This window comes from Mirounga angustirostris, unplaced genomic scaffold (genome assembly GCF_029215605.1).
Source record: "Mirounga angustirostris isolate CCGP_5_RB_7025 unplaced genomic scaffold, mMirAng1.0.hap1 SCAF_13, whole genome shotgun sequence".
Lineage (NCBI taxonomy): Eukaryota > Metazoa > Chordata > Mammalia > Carnivora > Phocidae > Mirounga > Mirounga angustirostris.
In genome coordinates, this window is record NW_026991721.1 from 25,596,828 (window position 1) to 25,622,565 (window position 25,738).

Sequence of the window (25,738 nt, forward strand, 5' to 3'; positions counted from 1 at the left end):
GAGGGCTGTCGTAGGCACACCCCCCACCGCTCATGAACTCGCAGGCACTTGCGGCCAGCTGCGGCATGGACCAAGTGGGTTCTGGCATCTCAAGAGCTGCCCTTCGATAAAGATGCATTCGACAGAAATGGGAAGGGAGTTTGGGCAGTAGAGTCTGCTACAGCTCCCTCACCTCAGTCCCCGTGTGGTCCCCTGTCCGTTACGAACGTGGGGGGGCTCTGTTTGTTGAAACTGGCTAATTAAGGATCACAGAATCCTGCCCCTGGAAAATTGATTGGTGCGTCTGCCAACCACAGGAGTGGTGGCGAGAGGCCTGAAGGGGACTCCCTCCAGTCTCCAGAACAGGTTGGGGAATAGTCAGTCTGTGCTTGCTTACTAATAACTTTTGTTTAATAAATACATGCCTGTGTACAGAATTTGTTCTGAAGCCTTAGAGTCTAGGAGGGAGACAGGGGAGTAGCTCACTCTCACCCTCCTCCATGATTCTGATGGTCATGACCATGAGCCCCACACCCTAAGAGCCGTGTTGATGAAATGCTCCTCTGCACACAGCATGGTTTACTTAGTCTCAGGACACTCCCACACATTTATCAGAAGACCCCAGTGGCTTGGCACATACCCACCTGCACAGTGTAGCTTCCCAGGGTGGTGGCCCGTTTAAACCGCCGGCCTTGTTGCTGGGACATCATGAAGAGCTGGGCCAAGCGCTGCTCCATGACCCGGGCGAAGCTCTGGTTGTGCAGGCCCACCAGCGAATTGTCCACGCCCTGGAGCACTGTGGAGGCAGAAGGCAGAAGGGCTGCTCAGAGGACAGACTGCCCACTGACTCAGAAACCACAACCACCCCTGGCCCTGCACTGGCCACGAATGGCCATGGGCCCTATCTCATGTCAGGCCTTGGCCATCCTTACCTCATTTCACCCTCACAACAGCCCCAGGAGTTAGGAATCACTGTCCTCATGTTATAGATGCTGAAAGGTTATGTGACTTGTTGAAGGTCATGCAGCTAGTAACCGGCACAGTGCGGTCAGGTCGAGCCCATGCTTCCGTACCTCCAAAGCCTGGGCTCTCTCCTTCGCAAGCTGTGACGTGCCTAATGCTGTTGTATTTAATCCAAACCTTATTTAAGATGTTACGTGTTGCTAGAGACACATGGGAATAGAGCACAGCTGCAGGTATGACTAACTGGAACCTTCACGGGTTCCCACTAGGAAGGCCTGGCTCAGGGCTACCCTTACCGCATCTTCCCTTCTCAGCAGCTTTGCTAAGGCATCGGAGCTCCATCCTGCAACTCAGCTCCTCACACCCAGACAAGCCACCCTGTTCAGTGTCCTCATCCCTCCCTCCTCTATGGGGTCCCTTGAGGACGCACTCCTAAGTGGCCCGCAGCCTCTCAGGTACTCCCCCATTCGAGAGCAGGACACTGTAATAGAAAAAAGTGGGCGGGCACTTGCCAGTTGTGGGACTTCAGGCAAACCATTGGCCCTTTCTGAGCCCGAGGCCTTGTCTGTAGAAAGGGAGTAGGAAAGTCTATTCCTCATGGGCTGTAAGGTTGAAATGAGACAAGACGTATAAAGCAGCTTAGCACAACGTTTGGTGCATAGAAGGTAAATGAAACTCCTCTTTCCAGCCTTCCTCCACGGCTGGGTTTCTCCTATACCCTGGGCTATCTGGGTAGGTAAGGCATTAATGATGGACCTCCAGGCAATGGCTAGTGCATGCATGGAGGAGACCGCCATGAACACCAGGACCATCCTAGGACTGAAAAGGTCACTTACTACGGGAGCGACTTCCTTTTGCCATCTAAAACCCAAAGCCCAGTCCTTCCTCCAAGTCCCTTGGGAAATACACGTCCCCCCCAAACACACAAACACTGCCTCCAAACACAGTCAGCCCTGAAGTCAAAAAGGCTAAAAAAAATTCTCATTTTTTTTAAAGAGACAAAAACTTACAATGGGCTGGGGATGTAATACAAGATTTTTCATTCAACAGAATTTGTTCCACCACAGTCAAGCCAAGGGCCATTAGCACCACCCATCTACAGGGATATGGAAATAGCCCGAAGAGAAAGAGCCTGTTGTTACTGTGAGCGTGTTCTGAGCAGGGCCAGAAGGAGCAGCGTGATGCAGAGGATGACGCTGAAACCGATCAAGAGAAAAATAAAACCCACAGCTGAGTCTCCGAAATTACTTCTATGAAGCCACAATTGCCAAATAATCCCCATGGAGGGCATAAAGCGGCTCTCTTTCTAGGGCCCTTGTGAGGGACTCCCAGCTCATCCGTCAGCAGAATTCCTGCAAACGGAGATAAGACACGTCGGCACTGTTCCCTCCGTGGCAGGTCCCGGAGAGGCCCCTCAGAATCCGCCCTGATGCAGCTGTCAGGCTGAGGAAGGGCCAGCCTACCTCTTGGCCCCAGAGAGGAGAGCCACGTTCTTGCTGCTTCATGCGTCTCTAGTAAAACTACACAACCACTGCTGAGAGATTACTTTTTTTTTCCTTTTTAAAATCGGCTCGAGCCACGCCCAGCATGGAGCCCCACACAGGGCTCGAATTCACAACCCTGAGATCAAGACTTGAGCTGAGATCAAGAGTCGGACGCTTCACCAGATGAGCCACCTCGCACCCCCGAAAGATGACTTCTAAGTTGGCCTCTCCTGGCTACCAGACAAGAGTCAGAGTGGGGACACAGGACAGTCAGAGCGCACCATCAAGGGTTACTCTAAGGGGATCCCAGCAATGGCTCAAGGGCAGACATCAAAGAAAGGGACAGTCAAAGCCCCCAGGTGATGAAAAAGTTCCAAAAATAGGGAGTGGTGACGGCTACACAGCACTGTGAATGTACTTAATACCACTGAATTGTGCATTTATACATGGTCAGAATAGTAAATTGCATGTTATGTGTATTTTACCCCAATTTTTTAAATTGAGGGAAAACAAAAACCAAACCAAACCACAGCCTTCAGGGAGGTGCAGGAGGCCATGGGAACCTCCCACAGAGCTACACGGAACCTACAGCCGGACAGTTCCCACACGCCTCACCACTCTGTCTGCAAAGAGAATGTGCCCCCCGACCCCCCGCAGGCAGCTGGAGAAGAACTGGGGGTTGGAGCCAGGGGTCTGGCTTTACATCCTGGCTCCCCCTTACTGAGTACACTTGGGCAAGTCGCTTAGTTCCTCTGGACCCTGGTTCATCGTCTGAAAACACAGGGATTATAATCTACTTCTGATTGTGTCATGGTGGAGAACAGACACTTTTATAAAAAAAAAAATGCTTTGAGCAGAGTGCTGCCAGGCACCTGAGAGGGTGCCCGTAAATGCCAGCTGATGTGGTTGCTCAAATGTGCCCCTTCTTGGTTAGACACATTTTTCCCAGAGGAAGAAATAACTGTGTTCCAGGATGGTGGCCTGTTTCCTTTCCCCTGAGAAGTGCAGCGGGCCCCAGGCTCCCAGCCCTCTCTGCCCACCTAGAAGGGACTAGAAAGGGGCGTGCATCTCTCAGAGCAGCCCAGAAGCAGGAGGGGAGCTTGGACGCTGGCCCAGGTGCCCAGGAGGACAGTAGCCCTTCAGCCCGTCAGCCAGGGCCCTGGCCACCCACCCTTAGCCACCACTGACTCAGCTTACAGGAGGCGGGCAAGTCCCCCGCTGTGTTCATAGGAGCTCTCCAGAAGGTTTAGTGGCTGTTACATCACTCGTCTCTTAGTCCTTCTTTATTTACAACTGCACTGGACTCTAAAATTCCAACAATCAGCTCGGCCTGGTTCAGCTTCCTATATTGAAGCTGAATTGTTTCGTGTGTGGTTGAATCCCATACGTTCAGAGCCTATCTTCTCAGCAACTATCTTCTCCTTCCACAGGTGACAGCATGACACCCAGAGGACCTGAGTGACCTGCTCAAGGACATACTAGGTTAGCAGCAGCTGGGCTGAGACCAGAAGAAATCCTGAGACTGCTGGGTCTGGGATATTCTGATGCTGGTGATGCAATAAAGACAACTGGATAAACCTAAGATGAACTCTGACCTCTGTTTGGCAGCAATATTGTGTCTGTGAGTCTCTATCCTGCCCCATCTATACAACCCTGACCACGGGATCCAGAGACAGCAGAGGGGGCTGCACGAAGCACCCTAACTAAGCCACTGTTTTTCCACCAGGGAGGGGAAAAGTGTATAGAGTGCAAAAACATATTTTTTTAAAAGATTTTATTTGTTTGAGAGAGAGAGCGTGCGTGCGTGCATGAGCGGGGGAAGGGCAAAGTGAGAGGCAGAGAATCCCAACCAGACTCCATGCTGAGCATGGAGCCGGATGCGGGGTTTGATCTTATGACCCTGAGATCATGACCTGAGCCAAAACCAAGAGTCGGATGCTTACCTGACTGAGCCACCCAGGCGCCTCAAAATAGATTTAACGTAAGTTTAGTGGGAAAGCAGGTGGAAATATGTTAGGGTTTCATAATACCAACAACAGAAAGGAAAGTTGCTCCACATCCGCTGAGTGGTTGGCAATGAGCAGAAGACAGAGTACTCATGTCGGATATTTGGGAACAGAGGGTAGAGGGGTTTCAAGGAGCTGTGCCTCTGAGCCAGATGAACAAAGCTATCTTCATCTCAGGTCCCAATCTCCTACCCCTTCTGTAAATGATGGCCAAAGGCTGGTGGTGGCTGCACGTGAGTGTAGAAAGTGGGTCCCGAGCGAAAGGGAAGGAAGGAGGATCATGCTGAGACTGGTTCTCGCCCCTTCCGCTGGCACTGAGGCAACTAGCCCCAAACCCCATGACGGGGCCACCATTTACTCTGATTACCAGCAGCAGGAACAGCAACAACATAAGCAAATGAGGGTCCATCAGCGGGTGGGCAGGGGGTGACGTCTTAGCATGATTTTGTGAAGGTTATGTCACTAAAACAGAGTCAGGGCAAGACCCACGTACACAAGGAGGTTGTCAAGGACAGCCTGTGTTTAAGGGCAGATGTGTTACCATTTAATGTAAAACTTACAGTTAATAGGAGAGACATCTGCAGGTTAAAAAGCAGCATTCCTGGTGGAGGAAACGTGATTCTGGAAGTGTTACATAACCTGCTGGTTCAAAAATGCATCTCCCTCTTGGGCATAAACTCTGGTTTGTTTGTTTTTTTTTAGAGACAGAGCACCAGGGGGCTTGGTGGGGTGAGAAGTAGAGGCAGAGGGAGAGAGAGAATCTCAAGCAGACTCCATCCCAGCCCAGAGGTCGATGCAGGACTTGATCTCACAACTCTGAGATCATGACCTGAGCCAAAACCAAGCGTTGGATGCTTAACCGACTAAGCCACCCAGGCGCCCCTTTTTCCTTTTAAAATTTCTTTAGTTTGCCTTCTTAGCAGGTAAAATAATCTCTGCATAATCATGGCTCTGTGGGGGAGAAAGAAATGCGATTTTCTGCAATTTCAGAGGTTTTGAGCAGGCCTCCTTGAGCAGGAGGTGCGTGCTCCTTTGTTAGGACTCTAGGCAATAGCCTAGCCTAGCTACTGCTTGTTCGGGACAGCATGTGAGGGAGGGGATGGGGCAGGGATGAAGGCAGGGAGGTTGCAGACAGGCTTGCCCAGGCACATCCTCCATGACTTGTAGGATCTTCCTCTCTCTTTGTTATGTGCTGAATTGTGTCCTCCCAAAATTCATATGTTCAAGTCCTAACCCCCCCACCCTGTACCTCAGAATGGGACTGTATTTGGAGACGAAGCCCTAAAAGAGGTGATTAGGGCAAAATAAGGTCATAACGGGTGGGCCCTAATCCAACATGCTGGGTGTCCTTATAAGAAGAGAAGATAAGGGGACACACACACACACACAGACACACAGAGGAAAGACATAAAGGAAAGATGGCCATCTACAAGCCAAGGAGAGAGGCCTCAGAAGAAATCAACCTTGCTGACACTTTGATGTCAGACCTCCAGCCTCTAGAATTATGAGAAAATAAACTCCTGCTGCTGAAGCCCCAAAAGTCTGAGGTACTTTGTTATGGCAGCCCCATCAAGCTAATACCCTCCCCTGCCCCCTTCCACAGACAGCTGGGCTGGTCACTTCTCCCACAAACATCTGTCTTCTCTCTTTGCTCATAACCCTTGCTTCTGTAAGATTTCCAGAGCAACTGTCTGGCTTTGGAAAAACACAAACAAGAACTTTCTTTTGCTGTTTCATAAAGCTCAGCTGGGAAATGTCAAGGAAAAAAAGAAAATGTCACCCAAACACCCTTCTACTTCCATCCGCCCTCACTGTCAGGACACGCCTGGGCTCTACCAGGATTAGTGTAGGTGTGGGGCATGTGCCAGGGGAGAGAGAAAAGTGCATGCCCAGCATTCTTCTGCCTTTCACTGGGGTTTTGTAGGGCAGTGCGGAAAGGCTTACCATCTTTAAATAAACAACCATTCCCATGGACGTCCACAGGTTACCGCCATACCTTCTGATTGGTCTACAGTTTGCAAAGAGGAGGCCAGTGGACTTTACAGGTTGCTGTTTTGAATGGTTATCTAAGATTCACCTTCAGTGGTATCTTTTCTTAGCTTACTTTACCCACTTCTGGTCCTATGGAAGTAACTCCCTGACTTATAAGACAGGACCAAGGAAAAGATGCTGATATTATCACTGAATGGCATGCAGTTTTAATTATTATAAATATTTTTTAGTTTTTGGGTCTTCTTTTGACACGCAGTTTTAAAAGAACAAACCAACCTGATAGGGGGAAAAAAGGAGTAAAATAAGAGATTACCTGTAATTACCCAATAGTCTCTAGTTGTTTCTGATATATCAAGGTTGGGATATTCCAGCGCTAAAACAAATAAGAAACACACCAAATTACTTTCACGGGTTTTATATGCAAATATTATTAAGGAAAATGGACACATAGGTGACAAAGTATCAAACATCTAAATTCGGCTTTAACATTCTCGGGGAACTCCAGGACATACAGGCCAAAACTATCTTGCTGTCCTGAAAAGTAAAATACTCAGGAAAGGGCTAACTTTCAGATGAAGAGTTTTCTAGGGTTTGTGAATTTCTGCTCTTTCTACTTTTTTTCATCAAAATCTTCTTAAGTGTAATGTCTTCATTCTCAAGACTCACAGCTTTCTTTGTGAAAATTACCCAACCATCACTAATGTTTTTAGGAATGATCATCTCTTGAATGGATTTTTCAAGGACTAAGTGTATTATTAGCCAAATGTTTGTGACAAACGGTCCCGTATGTCTGCAGATATAGTGACCATAAGAGTTAATTCATGGAAAGGGTTTAGCGCAGTGCCTGGCATATGGTAAGTGCTCAATAAATCTTAGTTGTAATTATTAGACTATCAAGAGGAGGGATGCCTGGGTAGCTCACTGGGTTAAGGGCTGCCTTCGGCTCAGGTCATGATCCTGGGGTCCTGGGATCGAGCCCCACGTGCGGCTCCCTGCTCAGCGGAGAGCCTGCTTCTCCCTCTCCCTCTGCCTGCCACTCTGCCTACTTGTGCTCTCTCTCTAACTCTCTGTCAAATAAATAAATAAAATCTTTAAAAAAAAAAGAATTATCAAGAGGAAAGAAAATAAATTCTTCACATGCTGTCATGTGACATAATGAATGCCATCTTTCATGAGATCATCTTTTCCATAAAATACAGTCATCTTTCCTACATGGAAATTCACAAAAACCTGCCATTAAACATTCAAAAAAAATTTCTTAGTAGCTACTGTGTGCTAGGTACATCCACACACATAATTTTATTTATTTACAGGATCAAATGTAACCACAGAAGGAAATAGAAGCAATCGTGCTAACATGTGTTTAAAAAAAAAAACAAAAAAAACCCTTGACCAGTGACCTTGAGAAATGTATTTTTTTTTAAAGATTTTATTTATTTATTTGACAAAGAGAGACACAGTGAGAGAGGGAACACAAGGAGGGGGAGCGGCAGGCAGAGGGAGAAGCAGGCTTCCCACTGAGCAGGGAGCCCGATGCGGGGTTCAATCCCAGGACCCTGGGGTCATGACCTGAGCCGAAGGCAGACACTTAACGATTGAGCCATCCAGGTGCCCCGAGAAATGTATTAACAATTAAATTTAACAGCACAAATCTTGACTTCCTTTGGCTGCCAAGTAAGCGTTTGGGTACAAAATGTAGGCTGCATTGTCTTCCGAGTCTATGCCTGCTGCGTGGTAATGAGGATTATGTAATTGAAGCATCAGAGGAAGGCAGGCCACGGGGCTGACTATGGGGTCTTCATCCAGTGAAGCCACGATGCTGACTGCAAATGAGTTGCATTATGATGTTTATAGCCAAGGCAAGGGCCGAAGGCCAGGAACATTTGCTGATGGCAGAAGTGGGAGAAACCATCACAACCCAGATTGCCACAAGGACAGACGCCCTATGGGGCAATTACTGTAAGTTCAAAGGCAGACTGCTTGGGTTCAAACCCCAGGTTCCATGTCTCGTTAGTTATGTACGAGTGAGCATCTTGTGAACCTCTTGGAACTTCAGTTTTCTCCTTTGTGAAGTGGGGCTCATTCTGTACTACCTTATAGAGTGCTTTGCGAGGATTCGGTGACGTAAGATATATGAAGGGTAAAGGTGCCTAGCGAGTGCTTACTTCCAATGTGCAATAAACTTGTCATCAATTCAATCCCGGTTTATCACCAATTCCAGTTATTTTATGATAAAAGAGTTTTATGTGCCCAGCACAATAGGTGTTCGTTAAATGGAGAAAGGACCCCCGGGGGTAGTGGGGGAAAGGCAGCGTCCCCGTGGGGCGTGGACATACTCACGTTCGGCGATGGTGAGCGGCGGGTAGGTGAGGTAGAACCCAACCAGCTCAGCCGACAGCTGGCGGAGGAGGCTGCTGGCGACCGTGCCGTTGAGGAAGGAGCTCCGATTGCCCACCACGTACACCAAGGTGACTGTCTGGGAGGCATTGGATGTGCTCACAATCTGAATCGACACAGGAGGAAACGGGAGGGAGACATGCCACGTAAGATGAGGGTCTGTTTCATGGAGGCCGTGGGAGAAATTTAAGCAGAAGTTGAGGGGAGAAATGAAAGGGAGATGAAAAAGAGCAAGGAAGAGACAAGAATAACAACACTCGTCAATTATGGATTGTTGACTGCGTGCTGGTTATCGTGCTCAGGGCGCGTGGTCTCATTCAATCCTCACCACAGCCCTGTGAGGTGTATCCAGTTAGGACTCCATTTTACAGAGGAGGAAACTGAGGCCCAGAATGATCAAGAGACTTGCCCACGATCACACAGATAATAAGTGATGTAGCCAGGATTTGAATCCAGGCAGTCTGACTTCAGGTTTCTAAGGTGTGTGTTTCTTTTCCAGGGGCTAAATAGCCTCAGGTTACTTTTATGGTTATGAAAATACAAAATCAAGCATCGAAATGTTACATCTATGAGGGCTCAACTGCTCAGAGAAAGCCTGAGTTAAATTCTGGGGGAATCTTTTAGTTCCTACCCAGCTGATCACCATGCTTAGGGAACAGAGTGATTAAACGTGATTCCAAAAGGAATTCAGAAATATAAAATAGCCTCTTCAGAGAGTGATTACATTTCCTGTGACCTATTAAATTCAATACAGAACATGTAAATATTACTATGAGATGGTGTGGTTTTCTTCTCGAATTTTGTCGAAGTCAAAATTCGAGAATGTAACCACAGAAGGAAATAGTTTTTTAGTCACTGGAAAATGCGGTTTTCTGGGTCAATGTATGGAAAAAAATAGCCCACAGATGAGATGTGAAGAACAGATGCAGCAGGAAGTCATTCAATTGGGTGAGACAGTGTGGGCCTCTGTCTTGGCGTCTGCACCTCCCCCTTCCAGATTCACCCGCCACCCACCCACCCTCATTTGGTTCCACATCCCCAGAGGCAGCCCCTTGACCACCTCAGCGGGCTCCTTTCCCTCCAGCTCCAGCTAAAAGGATCTCGGGAGGATGTGGGAGAGTGGGAGGAGAGGGAGGTCCGAGAGTTGGTGTGTGTGTGGGAGCGACCGCTGGCTTCCCATAACTGCTCCGTCCCCTGGCCCTAACAAGCCCCAAGACTTACAGCCTCGGGTACTGTACTCGCCCTGTGGTTTCCCTAGAGTCTGCCCACACTGCTGCAAAGGGCCCCTTTTATTAGACTTTTTTCAAATTACCTTCATCTGAGTGTGCCCTCTCTTCCTATAGGGAGCTGACTGAAATCCTGTTTTTCCCAGACCTGTACGCGTTCAGACATAAATATCCCTGCAACTTTCCTTTGAAATGTTATTTTTAAGAAGATTGTCAAGAATAGCTTCTTCACATTATTTCCCACTTTTCCCCATAAGTGGAAGTTGCTATTTAATTCTCTACCACAGAGATTTATGATACACCGAGTCAACTCTTCTAGTCAACTCTTGCTCTCCTCTCTGAAAGTATTTTGGGAATATGGTTGAGCCACAGGTATTCATGCCTCTTTCCCAGGGTACCGAAAAGAAAGGTGCTTCTTTCTGAACAATCCAAAAGACCTCTCCGAACTGCCACCTAAAAAAAATAATAACTAAAATAACTTTTCAACCATTATCTCTAGCGTGAACATTCTATTTTTTGCTTTTCAACAAAACGAAATCTCACTGGTTCCCAAAGAAGCCTACAGAACTTGCAGTATGGATACCTCTATGCGTACTACATTTGATCAGGTAAATTGTAACTTTTTAAAAAAAATTGTAGCAAAATACACATAAATTTTATCCCGCTAACCATTTTAAGTGTACAGCTCATTGGCACTAAGCACATTCACAGTGCTGTGCTACCATCACCACCAATTTCCAGAACTTTTTCATCTTCCCAAACTGAAACTCCGTACCTATTAAACCACTCTCCATTTCTTCCTCTCCCCAACCCCTAAAAGCCACCATTCTACTGTGTGTCTCTATTAATTTGACAAAATTAAACACCTTTTATAAGTGGAATCCTATAGTATTTGTCCCTTTGTGACTGGCTTATTTCGCTCCGCATAATATCCCCCAGGTTCATCCATGTTGTAGCATGCGTCAGCATTTCCTTCCTTTTTAAAGATGAAGAACAGTCCACTGTATGTATATACCACATTTCTCAGCCATTCATCTGTGCATGGACACTGGGTTTGCTTCCACCTTTTGGCTAATGTGAATGATGCCACTGTGAACGTGGGTGTACAAATATCTGTTCAAGTCCCTGCTTTCGATTCTTTTGGGCATATACCCAGAAGCAGAATTGCTAGATGTTTAATTTTTTAAGGAACCACTATACCGTTTTCCACAGAGCTACAACATTTGAGCTCACCAGCAGCGTATAGGGTTCCAGTTCGTCCACATTCTTACCAACACTTGTTATTCTCTTTTTTTAATAATAGCCATCCTAACAGATGCGAAGTACTTTCTCATGGTTTTGATTTGCATTTCATGATGAGTCCTATCGAGCCTCTTTTTCATGTGCTTATTGATCATCTGTAGATCTTCTTTGGAAAAATGTCTATTCAAGCTCTTTGCTCATTTCTTTATGGGGTTGTTATTATGCTTTTAAGTTGTACGGGTTCTTTATATATTCTAGATGTTAACCCCCTATCCAATATATGATCGTCAAATAGTTTCTCCTGTTCTGTAGGTTGCCTTTTGATCATCAGTTGTGTCCTTTGATCCACAGAAGTGTTTAATTTTGGTGAGGTCCAATTTATCTACGTCTTCTTTTTCTTTTTTTTTTTTTAAGATTTTATTTATTTATTTGAGAGAAAGAGAATGAGAGAGAGCACATGAAAGGGGGGAGGGTCAGAGGGAGAAGCAGACTCCCCGCCAAGCAGGGAGCCCGATGCGGGACTCGATCCCAGGACTCCAGGATCATGACCTGAGCCGAAGGCAGACGCTTAACCGACTGAGCCACCCAGGCACCCTATCTACGTCTTCTTTTGTTGCCTATACTTTTGGTGTCATTTCCAGGAAATCATAGCCAAATTCAATACCATGAAATTTTCTCCTCTATTTTCTTCTAAGAGTCTTCTAGTTCTGGCTCTCAGGTTTAGGTCTTTGATTCACTTTGAAGTTAATTTTTGTATATGGTGTCAGATAAGGGTCCAATTTCATTCTTTTGTTTGTGGATATCCAGTTTTCCAATACCATTGGTTGAAAAGACTGTCTTTTCCGCACTGAGTGGTCTTGGCACCCTTGTCAAAAATCATTTGACCATATATGCAAAGATCTACTATTGCGTTCTCTCTTCTGTTTCATTCGTCTATATGTCTGTCTTTATGCCAGTACCACAGGGTTCTGATTATTATAGCTCTGTAGTAAGTTTTGCAATCAGAAAGCATGAAACCTCCAACTATGCTTTTCTTTTTCAAGACTGTTTTGGCTATTCATGGTTCTTTGAGATTCCATATGAATTCTAGGATGCATTTTTCTATCTCTGCAAAAAAAAATCACTGAGATTTTGATAGGGATTGCACAGAATCTGTAGATCACTCTTGGCAGTACTGACATCTTAACAAAATCAAGTCTTCCAATTCATGAGCACAGATAATCTTTTTTTTTTTTTTTTTTTTTTTGGTCTTCTTTAGTATTCTCATTTTTTATAGCTAAGAAAAGTGTGACCAATCTTGGTGGCTACTTAACACTAGCTTCATCAATAAGATGTTCACAGGCCTGAGACCCAGGTCATTTCAGTGTTCCCTGAAAGTCATGTCCTATCCCCAGTAGAAGCAGCCCCTACAGGGGGCACTTTCCCACTACCCCTTTACTCTTAGTCTCCTGTGGCTTCTGACATTCTCTTACTTCCCACTCACTCATGCCATAATTCATTTAGCTAATTAGACCTAAAAGAGGCTGGCAGAATGGAAGGCTATTGTTTTGCCTACCCAACATCCATTCTCCTTTTTTCTATGAAGGAGATTTCCTCGGGGAAACACCTCTTCTCTCCACCTGGGTTCATGGGCTTTGTTTGGGTGGGGCTTCCCTAAGTTCTAGGAGTGGGGATAGTCAGGCCTAGTTGATTGGGACATTATATCTCCTTGGCCATAGTTACTGCTTCAGAAATGGGCACATAGTCCAAGTGGGTCCAATGAGAGTTAATCCCAGGATTTTTACTGGAAGGCCACCAAAAAAGGCACTTTGGTTCCATAAGACTGTGAGCAATAAGGATGAAACAAACCTGAAGGTGCCAGGGGCCACCATCCCTGGGCCTGAAGATGATACCAGCCCAGGCAAGGCCAAGAGACAAAGAGAGAACTTCTCGAAGAAATCATATAAGCACCTGAACCAAACTGGGCCTGAAGGAAATATGCTGTGAACCTTTCAGTTATAGGAGCCAATTACTTCTTTTTGCTTAAGTCTTGTGCTTGGATTCTGTCATTCACAACCAAAAAGGTCCTAACTGAGTCTACTGCAATCTAGCCCCTAATACCAATGCTATACAAGTTTAAAAAAAAGTTGCTTTTTCAATGACTTTCTGAACAAATTAAATATTTATGTGGTCCAGAAAGAATCCAAGGTGCCCTGCAAATTATACTTAATACATTAAATGGAAAGTTATTAATTACAAAACCAGGTCCTGCAACAAGCCCAGGGGGATGGTTAGCATGTAGCTACATATATGCATGATATAGGGACCTAGAGGGTTCCAAACTCCAGGCAACAAATGGGTTCTGGGGTTCCTGTCAGCCATGGCAAAAAGCAAAACAGGGTTAATGAAACAATTCGCCCAATTATCCATTCATTTCAAGACCTGCTGAAATGTTCAAGAGCATCTAAAATCTATTTAGATGCAATTTTCAAATTGTTATTGTCTTTTCCAAGGAAACTTTGTTACTTACTTTACAAAGTTTCATTGCATGGCCCACGACTATCATATAACACAGAGTGTCTTCTTCTTTTTTTTTTTAAGATTTTATTTATTTGACAGAGAGAGACACAGCGAGAGAGGGAACACAAGCAGGGGGAGTGGGAGAGGGAGAAGCAGGCTTCCCACAGAGCAGGGAGCCTGATGTGGGGCTTGATCCCAGGACCCTGGGATCACGACCCGAGCCGAAGGCAGACGCTTAACGACTGAGCCACCCAGGCGCTCCAACACAGAGTGTCTTCTTAAGGCCAAAGGCAGCTTATTTATCTTGGTGTCTCTCCCAGTGCCTGATAAACAGCAGGTGCTCAATGGGCCTGTGCTTCCTGAAAACAATCAGAGTATGCTCTGCCGCCAAGCCCTAACTAGAATCATGCACCTGTGAGGATCACAAATCCAATCAGAAAGAAAACGATCTCCCACAAGGGAGCTGAGTCATACTTCTTACATAAATCTTATGTTTGTGACACATTTTTAGATCTTAATCTAATATGAACCGAATCATAATGAGATACTTCCATATAGACTTTGGATAAATCTAGAAAAGGAAAGCTGCTCGTTCAAATTAAATTGTATGCTTTCTACATCATATCGGCTTTGCTGATAATTCACTTATGCTAAATGTCAATTTCAAAACCACTGGATTTAATTGCAAAGGATTTATTTCGGTAAAAACAGAGACATTGGGTTGTACAGTTAATCAGAGAAATTTGGATGAATATCATTAAAAAGCATCTGTCTTGGGGCGCCTGGGTGGCTCAGTCAATTGAGTGTCGGACTCTTGATCTCAGCTCAGGTGTTGATCTCAGGGTCACGTTTAAGCCCTACACTGGGCTCCATGCAGGGTGTGGAGCTTACTTAAAAGAAAAAGCATCTGTCTTTAGTGGGATGTTAGTTATATAATTGCAAAAAAGTGGGTCTGAGAAAAGCTTTTGGTGGCACATCTACTGTAAGTCAGGAAACTGAAATATAGTATACCAGGAGTGGGATTTTCCCAGGAAAAATTCATGTGTTTGCCAAAAGTTCCATAGTATAGCATAGTGTATAAGATTATGGGCTTTGACTCAAGTCCTTGTTTCCTTCTTTACCAACCGTGTGACTTTCTGGAAGTTTCTTAGACTCTCAGTTCCGTTTTTGAAATGGTGATAATAATACTTCAGAAGGATGTCTTGAGTATTATGTAGCAAAATATTTCTACAACACCTAGCACAGTCCTGGCATATAGTGAGCCCCAAATATAAAATGTGTATATGTGTGTGTGTATGTGTGTGTGTATGTGTTTAAACTAAGGTGATTGTTCATGTGGGTATCTAGAAAATAACTCAAAGCAAATCACAGGATAGGCAAATCTTGATGTGTTAGCTATTTAGAATTGACTCATTTTATGAAACATTTGATTCATTTTTATGGGACTGTATCTTATATGGTATATCTAGTTCAATTTTTAAAATAGTAAATATATTGGGGGCTCAGTCGGTTAAATGTCCGACTTGATTTCAGCTCAGGTCATGATCTCAGGGTCATGAGATCGAGCCTCACGTCAGGCTCCACAATGGGCATGGAGCCTGTTTGGGATTCTCTCTCCCTCTTCCTCTGCCCCTCCCCCTACTCGTGTGTGCCTATGTACACGTGTGCTCTCTCTCTCTCTAAACAAACAAACAAACAAACAATACAAAATAAAACAAAATAGCAAATGTATTGGGAAGGCCTGAGGAAGCTTCACATGGGAAAATAAATACAAAATCCCAAACCATAGCAGGTTGTGGCAAAACAGTCATGGCCATACCGCAGACATCCTCACCAATGCTGGGACTGACTCGACTCAGGGGCCCCAGAGTGGCACCTCCTCCTGTCTATGTCACCCGCCCTAAGTACAAAGTTATATTTACACAAGGCAGTTTTGAAACAGGAAACCAAGTCACTTCTTGCCAACATTCGCATTATGCTTGGCCTCTGTCAACTACACAGTTGAAGAGCCCTCCTCCTCACCTGAATTGTCAGGTTGCTTTTGGTATTCAGGACTTTCCTCTCAGCATCCTGGAAGGCCTTCTGCAGTCTCTGTTCCATCGTCTGAGCAAACTTGCAGGACTGGATGTTGTCGGATTGGCTCACAAACTGCAGCACTAGGATGAGAGTAATAAATCAGCACTCGCCAAAGTTGTGTGTCTAAGTTCCTTGGACTTCACAGCAGTCATCTTATAAAACAGCATGATTTTATATCCGAGAAATCAGGCAAACAAGGACTGACAAGGTTTGGTTGTACCTTTGGAAGTGGCTCTTAAAATGATTTGTAATAGAGAAGAATTAAAAGCATGATCAAACCTGAGGTTCCCCTTAATGGAAAAGATTTTGTGATCATTTGGTTGGACTATGCAGATACCTGCTCCAAGAATGATAAAAAACAATCAAAGCGAGATCATGCCTTCTATTTCTTTGGGGGGGGGGAGTCAATTGACCTGTATCACTAAGTTGATCAAATCTTTCAATTTCAATGGTTTCTCCACTCCTGTGGTTTGCCAACCACCTGATCAGAATCACGAGAGAGCTTGAAAGGAAGATTCCAAGGCCTCAGCTCAGAGATTCTGATTCAGGGGCATCTGAAATGTGCTTCTCCAAAGCATAGATTTTATGGATGCTCAGCTCTTATCAGTATCCACTGGTAATACAGTGGTAATACAGTATCCACTGGTAATACAGAAAAAAATTAAAAATACGCTGCTTGTTGCTCATAAAGTACTAATTATATGAGTTGAGAAGGAAGGCTCCCGCGAAGGACTATTTCTAATAAATCCAGGGTTGGAAGGTTAGGTTTCTGTGCAGGGAGCCGGGACAGTTGATTAGCAGGGCCCTTTGAGGAAGGCACACAGGACTTTTAAAGAGATGATAAAGCAGCTAGCACCGAAGTGTTTAAATAGGTGTCCTCTTGATACAGCCCCCGATCCCGGAATGGACAGGAATCCTTTCCTTCTGAGGTACTTGCCTGTTCTCAGCTGGAAGTAGCCTGCAGGCTGGGGGTTCCACGGGGAGGCAAGGACTGCCACCGACTGCAAGTTTGGGGTATGTTGCTTCAGATCTGCAGTGACGTTGCTGACCCCATAAACACCCAGCATTTCGATCACTACAGCAGGCAAGTACACCAGCCTCCCTTTGGTAGCATAATAACCAACAGTGACGTTATGAGAATGTTCCAGAATGTCCACCTACAAAACAAACAGAGCCACAGAACTCAGTGTTTATTTCCACAGTACTTTAAGTTTTTCTTGGTATTTCTTAGGACCACAACTGTTATTTAGCAGGGCTGGGGAATAAGACGTTCTCACTCAGCAAACATTCTAATAATCCGATAAAGCATATGTGGATTGGCAAGTCTCAAAATACCAGAATACAACAAAATACAATTTATTTCCAACTTCCATGGAATCGCATTAAATCTGGTGGGGGTTTCCTTGATTCCTTAAATGCCTCAGGATAATCCTGTGAGCACCAACGGTCACCCAAGAAGGCGGAGAGGAGATGGCAGGCAAAAGAGATTTCCAGAGATGAAATGCTGGGAAAGACAGCTTTATTATAGCTCTCATTATTTATGAAAATTAAAAGGCAGAGATAATAGATGAAGTGGGGGCTTCTTCAGGACAGGGATTAGGTAGTAAATGAGGTAAATTCCTCTTTCTAAAAGCTAAGAGAAGAACTGTTCAGACTTCACTCCATTCCTGGCTTGTAAGTTGGTTCAAGACTGAGGTGGGGATGGGGATGAGCCATGGAGAGTCTCTCTTAAAACTGAGTCTTAAGAGACACTGATGCACTGACTTCTTTCTGACCCAACTGGAAGATTTTGAGGCTTTAGATTTTATTCTTATTTTATTTTGCTTTCTTAGTGTTTTTTTAAAAAGATTTATTTCTTTATTTAAGAGAAAGTGATTAAGAAAGTGGCTAAGAAAGTGACTCCCACTCCAATCCTAATGACGTTCAGGAGCAAGTCTCAGTTTGGGGATTATTTTTATTTTTAGTACCTCTCTAATGCTCGCTAATCATATTTTTAAACAAAAATACCCCAGGGACATCAGCTTTAGGGCCTTCCTCAAGCAACAATATTTAGCTTGAATTTACCAAGTCATTACCATTATTCTCATTTTTATGATTACCTTTTATTTGTGGCAAATGATCCCGATTTCCACTCATGGCAGTACTATCAAACATCCTTTCAAAAGTTTTTAAAAATGGGCTGATTTTTAAAAATGAATTCATAACTAATTGTCACAGTGGTCTGCGATGATATGCAGAAAAGGTGAACACTGAAGGTAGTTTGCAAACAACTGAAGTTTGGTGAAAATTACATGTCAGATGACCAAATACAAATACTCACATTTTCAACTTTCAAGTGAAGTTTCTGGTACAGAAACCACAGATGCTTTTCACGAAATGCATTTCTTTTTTTTTTTTTTTCCTCTCAGAATTATATAAAAGGGATTGACAGGGGCGCCTGGGTGGCTCAGTCCGTTGAGCATCTGACTCTTGGTTTCAGCTCAGGTCATGACCTCAGGGTCATGGTATTGAGCCCTGTGTCGAAGTCCATGCTCAGCTAAGAGTCTGCTTGAGATTCTCTCCCTCTCCCTCTGCTCCTCCCAACCCCCCCCCCAAAAAAAAGAGATTGACAATGACCAATAAACTATGTACCAAACCTCATTCCTAGTCCTTGGTGTGGTCATGGAGACCACGAAGCTGAATGCAGCTGCAGGACAAGCCTCAAAGGAAAAGAGCCAGAGCAGTATTTTTAAAGTGGTGAAAATGGTTGTCCACCAACTGCCAATCACATTTAGGGCTTTAAAACTTGGCATCAATCCCAAAGAGTGCAAAGCAAGGCTTCCATCGCTTGGATATGCCATGGAAATCAGTTGGCAGTTGTTAAATAGTACTTGGCATTAAAGTGCTTGGGGGAAAAATGCTTATTTCCCTGTCTCCTGCTGGCTATTGAAGCAAAGTTTGGACTCAATTTACAATAATTTTTAAATGTCCAGAAATAAATCATTATTTACAATGCTGAGGAAGATAAAGGTTTGAAAAGCAATGGACAGTTTCTTGAGAATTACACTAACAATATTAAATACTTTCCCTAAACAATAGGATAATGGGACAATTTAAAACAGTATATCTGGGCTTGAAAAAATAATAGATATAAGGCAATTAACTTCCATTTTTCCATCTCAAAATTTGACCTTTTTCTCCCCAGTCACCACACATTGGCTGTTTGCCGAAATGAAGAAACATGCTACTTCTGACAAGTCCGGTTACGGTACCCAGGGAGGAGGAAAACAATCTAAACAAACTCTGGGCCCAAGAGGAGGATGTGGACAGCTTAGTCTAATTACAAAGGCGAGGGGCTTACGTGAGCTGAGACGTCGTTCTGATGGAAAGCCTTCCGTAATGCCTGCGTGAGCCCTTTGGCTACACTGAACTTCAAGGTTTCACCGATCTGTGCTCTCCTCTGGGTCAGAAAGAGAACTGTGGGACCAAGCAGAAGCACGGTAGTCAGGGTAAGGCAGCAGAGCCCCTCATTACTGAGCTCCCCTCTCCTCTCCACCCTCCACCTCCTGCCAAGTTCTGAATAGAGCTGGTGAGCGCAGGTCCAGCCAATGGGGGCGGTAGGCTACGGTAGTAGTTCTGTTGGTCCCACTCAAGTACCGGGAAGGGAGGCCCTCGTATTTGTGTGACCCTAGAGGAGAGAGAGCGAATATGCTGGCTGCACTTCATTTCTGACCAACGCTGCCTTCGACTTTGAAAACTGGGTTCAGCGGTGCCTGGTCCTAATGGGTCTGCAAGAAAATGCATGCAAGAAAATTCCTGCAACAGCGTTTCCCGTCAGCCTGCTGACGTGCACGCCCTGAGTGAGGTCCTGCAGCCTAAAACAGCCCTGAATCGGGAAGGGGCAGCCCCACACCCCACAAGATGGACAGAGAGCGGGATGGAGACCCGGGGTGGGCAATAGGCACCTGTGATTAAAGGTGACAGGCACTATTTGAAGGGAAGCCTCCGATGCTGTCGAAGGCCTTAGGAGGAACGTCCAGCCCGGACTTGGGCAAGGGGGTGGGGTTCAAGGAAGGTTTCCTGAAGTTTCTGCTGAGTCCTGAAGGATAATAGGGAATGAGCAGGCCAAGGGGAGAGGGACCGCCCCACCCTGCTCCCAGCAGAGAGAAGACCAAGTGCAAAGGCACAGTGGTGAGAAGCGAAGCCTCTCAGTATACATGTTTAGGCTTGGTCCTGCGGGCAACAGGAAGTGAAAGGTTTTAAGCAAAGGCATAAATTTTACAGAGTTCCATTGCCTGCAGACTGGAGAACAGATTGGAGGGGGGGGCGGCTAGTCAAAGGCAGAGAGATAAATTTGGTTTTTGTTGCAGAAATTGAGGTGGGTGATGACAGGGTGAACCAGGGAAGGGGCAGTGGGGGGTGGAGAGAAGGGGTATTCAGGGAGTTAGAACTGAAGGGCCCCCGTGGTTGACCAGGTGTGGCTGGGGTGACAGGGGGTGATAGAGAATGGGGGGAGAATGTTCCAGACTTCTGCACCTAGGTGTTGGGGTGGCCTGCCTCTCAGAGGAAGAGGAATGGAAAACCAGATGGTATAATTTCTTGAGAAATAGAAAGCGATACTGTACTTCCTGCTATGCCTAGTTTCACAATTTCCCATTTTAGAATAGGGTACATCTCAAGATATAATTTCATTTAATCCTTTGTGGGGTGAAGAGGAAGGCAGGACTCGAGCATTCAGCATTGGCATGCTCTCTCAAATAATGTGTCTAATGCTTTTTATAGCAAACACTACCACACTGTTAAAAGCAGCTTGGGCCTTCCTGCCCTGCTTGGCTGCAACTGGGAGGTGGGGGCTCGAGATAGCAGTCACCACCCAACTTTCTCAAGGCCTCCTTTTCAACATCAAAAGAAATCCTGGGCACCCTCATCATGCAGCTGTACTTTTATTATCCGCTGGCTGAAAAAATACATAACAAAAGCCTTTCTGGGGGCGCCTGAGTGGCTCAGTCGGTTGAATTATGTAGTGCTTCCAAGATTTGATATTTTACTAACCACTTCATTCATTCATGTGAGACATCCCTGATTTGTTCTACAGGCAAAACTTGCTACACGTTCGTCTTCTCAGGCCTCCTGGCAGAAATGGTTTCCCCGGGGGGCCTCTGATATCAGGACTGATCCCGGGACTAGATTCCGTGTCACACAAAGCTCCCCCTCTCCTCTGTCACTTATGATAAGGACCAGGGGTTGTCAACCTCAGCACTGTGACATTTGGGGCTGGATTATCCTTTGCTGTAGGACCGTCCTGTGCCCTGTGGGGTTTAGTAGCATCCTGGTCTCTGTCTCATTACATGCCAGTAGCACTCCCCCTACCCTCCAAGTCACAGACACCCCAAAACGTCTCCAGACATGGCCACAAATGCCGTCTGGGGGGAGAAGGAGCAAAACTGTTCCTGGTTAAGACCCACTCATCTCAAAGAAATCAAATACTTCTGCTACATAATTCTGCTGCTTTCTCTCACCTGTCTTCACCAGGAGCTTACTGGACATCTGACACTCCAGGTTGGATGCCATTTTGCCGGTGGTGACCCCGGCAGTCGACGCAGCGGGAAGAGCGGCGTCTGTATTTCCTGCTAGTGCAGGTGGCATGCGGGTGGCCCTCACTGGGGCGGTGACGGACGTCAAGGCTGCTGTGCTGGTCAGCGGGCGTGCGGTGGATGCCCTGGGCATGTCCGGGTTGGTGGGCTTTGGGAGGCCCGTGTGCATGGCTTGCGGTTTCCTGGGGAGGTGTGTTGTGGACAGCAGGCCCAAGGCAGTGCCTGGGTTGCCTTGCATGGCTGTATGAGCACTCACGGTGTGTGCTGTTCTTGCAAACATGTAGGTTGGTGTGAATGAGAAGGCCGGATGCACCGCCCCCGCTGTCGTCTTTGGGCCAGGCGCTGCGCTGTTTGTGGCATTTTTAGCTAGGGCAGTGGTCCAACTGCTCTTGACTAATCCCGAGGCCATGGCTGCCGGGCTGCTGCCGGGGCCCTTGGCGACCAGGGCTGCAGACAGCGCCTGTGGACTTGATTTCCCCAGGGACGACGTGGCTACTGCTGTTGCTGCTGTCGGTTCCGCCCTGGACGACACTGAGGGTTCTGCTGCAAAGAGAAAAAAAGCAAAGTCTGTCACTTGTGGTGGTGACGGATGGATGGAACTTACGGGTCTGCTGGTGTGAAGTCTCTGTGCTCTGGAATTTAGGCAAAACAGCTCTAGGTTCATTAAGTCAGCTACCCATAGTGAGGGTGCCACTTACAGAAACCTGTGGTTGGCAAGAAGGACATTTAAATTCTGAATACAGATCTTCCTTGCCTTACGATGGGGTTATGTCCTAATGAACCCATCGTAAGTTGAAAATATCATAAATCAAAAATGCATGTAATACACCTAACCTACCAAACACCATAGCTTAGCCTGGCCCACCTTCACCATGCTCACAATACTTCCCTTATCCTACAGTTGGGCAAAATCGTCTGACACAAGCCGATTTTATAATAAAGTGTTGAGTATCTCATGTAATTTGTGGAATACCGTACTGAAAGTGAAGAAATAGTTGTGTGGGTACAGGAGGGTTGGAATTGTATCATTGTCGACCCTCGTGATCGCAAGGCCGACCGGGAGCTGTGACTCGCTGCCCTGCCCAGCGTCACCAGAGAGGATCACACTCATCGCTAGCCCGGGAAAAGATCCAAGTTCAAAATTCAAAGTAGGATTTCAACTGAATGCCTATTACTTTCACGCCGTTATAAGCTGAAAAATTGTAAGTCGAACCATTGTAAGTTGGAGACTGACTGTACTTTCAAAAAACTCAAGTCAGCAGAGGATCGAGGACATGCTCTCTGGGGTTGCTAACTCGTTCATTATCCTCAAAGTGTGTTTCTGCTCCTTCTAAGCAAAGCTGGGTATCTGTGTTGAACTTGAAGATCCTTTGTCCACAGAAGCAGTCATACCTGTTTTGGAGGTACCGGAAAACAAACTACCTGTATGAGTGGCTGTCCATTTGTCGGGGCCCTGAGAAGCCAGCCGCACTTTGGACAGGGTCCTGAATCCGGCCCTGGTTGATAGAGGAGGAGATTCAGCCATAGTGTGATATCTCAAGAGACTCTGGAATGGTGGAGAAGCGCTTATCACAGGAGATGGAGAGATGTCACTGGAAATGGAGAGACTCGTATCCCTCCCATCTGAAAGCACTTCGTGCAAGCTGGCTGTGGAAGTCAGCCTTGGAGAAGCTGGAGAAAGAGCACGTGTTGGATGCACAGGCAGCTGCAGGTGGGGACAAGATGCAGCATGTTGGCTTGCAGATGGGTACTCTCCAACCGCAGCTGTTTGGAAGTCTCTGGAATGGTTACCAGTTATGGACACGAAGTCTGTATGGTTTCCAACCATGGTAACCTCTGACTGTTGAATGGGCTGGCTGGGGCTTGTACGAAGGACTGGAAGCTGAATGTTAAAGCCTTCTGCAGTCACTAAATGCCCAGCAGTAGCTCTGAAATCTGAAGATTTTATTGTACTGGCAGCTCAAGTTGAACCACTGGGAGGAGGAGTTGAAGCTGAATGAGTTTCCCAACTGCTGGAGTTAATTGTGTGCCCATTTAAATCATAATTTGTTTGCTGCAGCAAGCCAGATATCATTGGCTCTATGGAGAGGGATCCAGTTTCTGTGGGAAGAGAACTCCAGAAAACATCTGTGGTTGCTGGCTTTTTCACATGTCTCATTGTTGAGAAATCATAGACCTCAGCGGAGGAGGGAAATGCTGTCACCTGCTGGGAAGTTGAGACTGGCGACTCAGAGTGGTCTACCACAGCTGCATGAGCCTCTGGGTTGATGTTGGACGAGCTGGGGGATGGGGAAATAGTCTGGGTGCTCGTATGGAGGGCATGGAAGGGAGAGCTAATTCTGTAGGGAGGTTTGTTCTTAGTGTTGTAATGAAAAAAGATGAAATATGATCAGTGCTGGAATCAGAGGTGAACCCATTTACAGTGTGAAGATTTGGAATCTCTTTACTTGGAAGGGTCTGGAGAGCAACTGTCAAATTTGCCTTTTCGTTTTTCTTTAAAACAGTTTTCACGCTCTTTTCTTCCCACAGGGGAAAGACCCAAGTCGTGGAAAGAAGATCGGGGGATTTGCTTGAGAGGGGGAGGTCTGTAGCCACGGCAGGAGGGGCTCCGTCGGTGCCCTCCTCTTGAGGAGTTGGCATTTGGGGCGCCGTGGATGGGGAGGCATGAATCTGTAGCAGCTGGGGGAAAGTGGGAGCTGAGGGAAAGGCTGCTGCTGTGCTTTTCCATGCCCCAGGAAGGACGGCTTGCCCTCTGCTGGCAGTGGGGAGAGGCAGAGGAGAAGGCACCAACGAAGAAGCCGTGTGTTCTGCCGAAAGGATGGGCCCTTCGGAATTCTCTGGAGCTGCTGACAAATGCCGTGGGTGAGTGGAGTCATTTGCGGTAGCAGGGGCTAGCTTTCTGCTGGTCGTTTCCACTGCCACTGATTCTGCAGTCTGGAAAAGTGAAGACACAGCCTCCTGGGTCCCTGCTGCCGCGGCTGCACTCTTAGCAGTAGGCAAAGACACCCCACTGTGCACTCCTTCAGCCAGCCCAGCTTCGACGGGGTGGGTGGATGTGGGACTGGAAGCCACTTCCTACACTGACCATGAGGGAGGTCCATCTGGAAGCCAAGGAAGACTTCCAGGCACCAGGGCAGGGGGAGGCAGAGGGGCCAGTTCTGCCACGGAGCTCAAAAACTCAGGTGTGGGGGAGCCCGCAGAGTGAGGACTGGCTGTGGGGCGCAGCTCGGGCCGCTGCACTGCTGAGGATCCAGAAAAACCTAGATGAGGGATGCCTATCAAATCCTGGGCATTTTTGGACCGAGTGTGGTTCATTTCACCAGCAAATGGGCTTGGGGAATTAGCTATGCTCTGACTTGACGAGGAGACAGGTGGAGCTGTTTGGGGGAAGAAAGGCACTTGGGTGGGTCGTTCGGCTGGTTTAGAAAAGATGATGGAATGAGGTGAGTCAGGAGGCAATGAAGAGGATGAAGGTGGAGGGAAAAATGGGAGCATGTCTGATCTTGGGGAATGTTGTGTTGAAATGGAAGGAGTCCCTACCCATACTGGCTGAGATGGGGTCATGGACAATGAGGGGAGCATGCTGGTGTGAGGCAAACCTGACACGGAGGTTGTGTCTTTTCCCCCTTGAGGTCTCGGCTGGACCACAGACTCCGTGGAATCCTTGGAAGGCTCGAGGGAGGTGCTATGGCCACTTCCTTGGTAAGGGGAGGAAGAGAAGTCCCCGTGAGCCCTAGCTCTGCGGTGTGTCTTGGGAGGAGGTGTTCGGGGGAACTGCAGCACGCTCGTGTTGTCAGGGGACGGTCCCAGCACATTCTGGATTCTGGCCACTGCCGAGGAAGACTGGACTTCGGAGAAAGGCCATGTTGGTGCAATCGGTAACACTTTCCCATGAGGAAATGACTCCGGGGTTGGGCTGACTGTTATCTGTAGATTGTCTATTCCTGTGAAACAAAATACCACACGATCAGGCATCAGCTGGTCATCAAATGCCTGCAGTGGAAGGTCCTGGAGAGAAGGGGTGGGCAAGGCAGACACTGCTCCCATCTCACAGAGCTGTCACCCTAGCACAGAAGACTCATTAACCATATTCAGACAATGACGTAATTGCACAGATGCAAATGCTGAGCTACCCTACGGGGCAGGTATGTGAGCAACAGTCTCTGATGAAGTGATATTTGAGCAAAGATGGAGAAGATACCTGTGTATCTTAAATCTTTTTTTCTGTACCACCTACAAGGGTTGGACTGTAAAACTCACAACCTAGAAAATCGAAGATCAACGTGACTACCTGCCGTGGC

General features: G+C 46.5%; 1 protein-coding gene across 1 annotated transcript in view; it reads right to left on the bottom strand.

Annotated features, from left to right (window-relative positions):
- KIAA1549L (KIAA1549 like) overlaps positions 1-25,529 on the bottom strand; it is a 117,015-nt gene extending 91,486 nt beyond the window's left edge. The window contains 9 exon segments of the mRNA XM_064576691.1: positions 624-775; positions 6,738-6,797; positions 8,765-8,927; positions 15,811-15,944; positions 16,802-17,021; positions 19,205-19,320; positions 21,363-21,968; positions 22,860-23,747; positions 23,750-25,529. Coding sequence (XP_064432761.1) covers positions 624-775; positions 6,738-6,797; positions 8,765-8,927; positions 15,811-15,944; positions 16,802-17,021; positions 19,205-19,320; positions 21,363-21,968; positions 22,860-23,747; positions 23,750-25,484 — 4,074 coding nt within the window. The 5' untranslated portion in view covers positions 25,485-25,529.
- Positions 25,530-25,738: the final 209 nt, after the last annotated feature.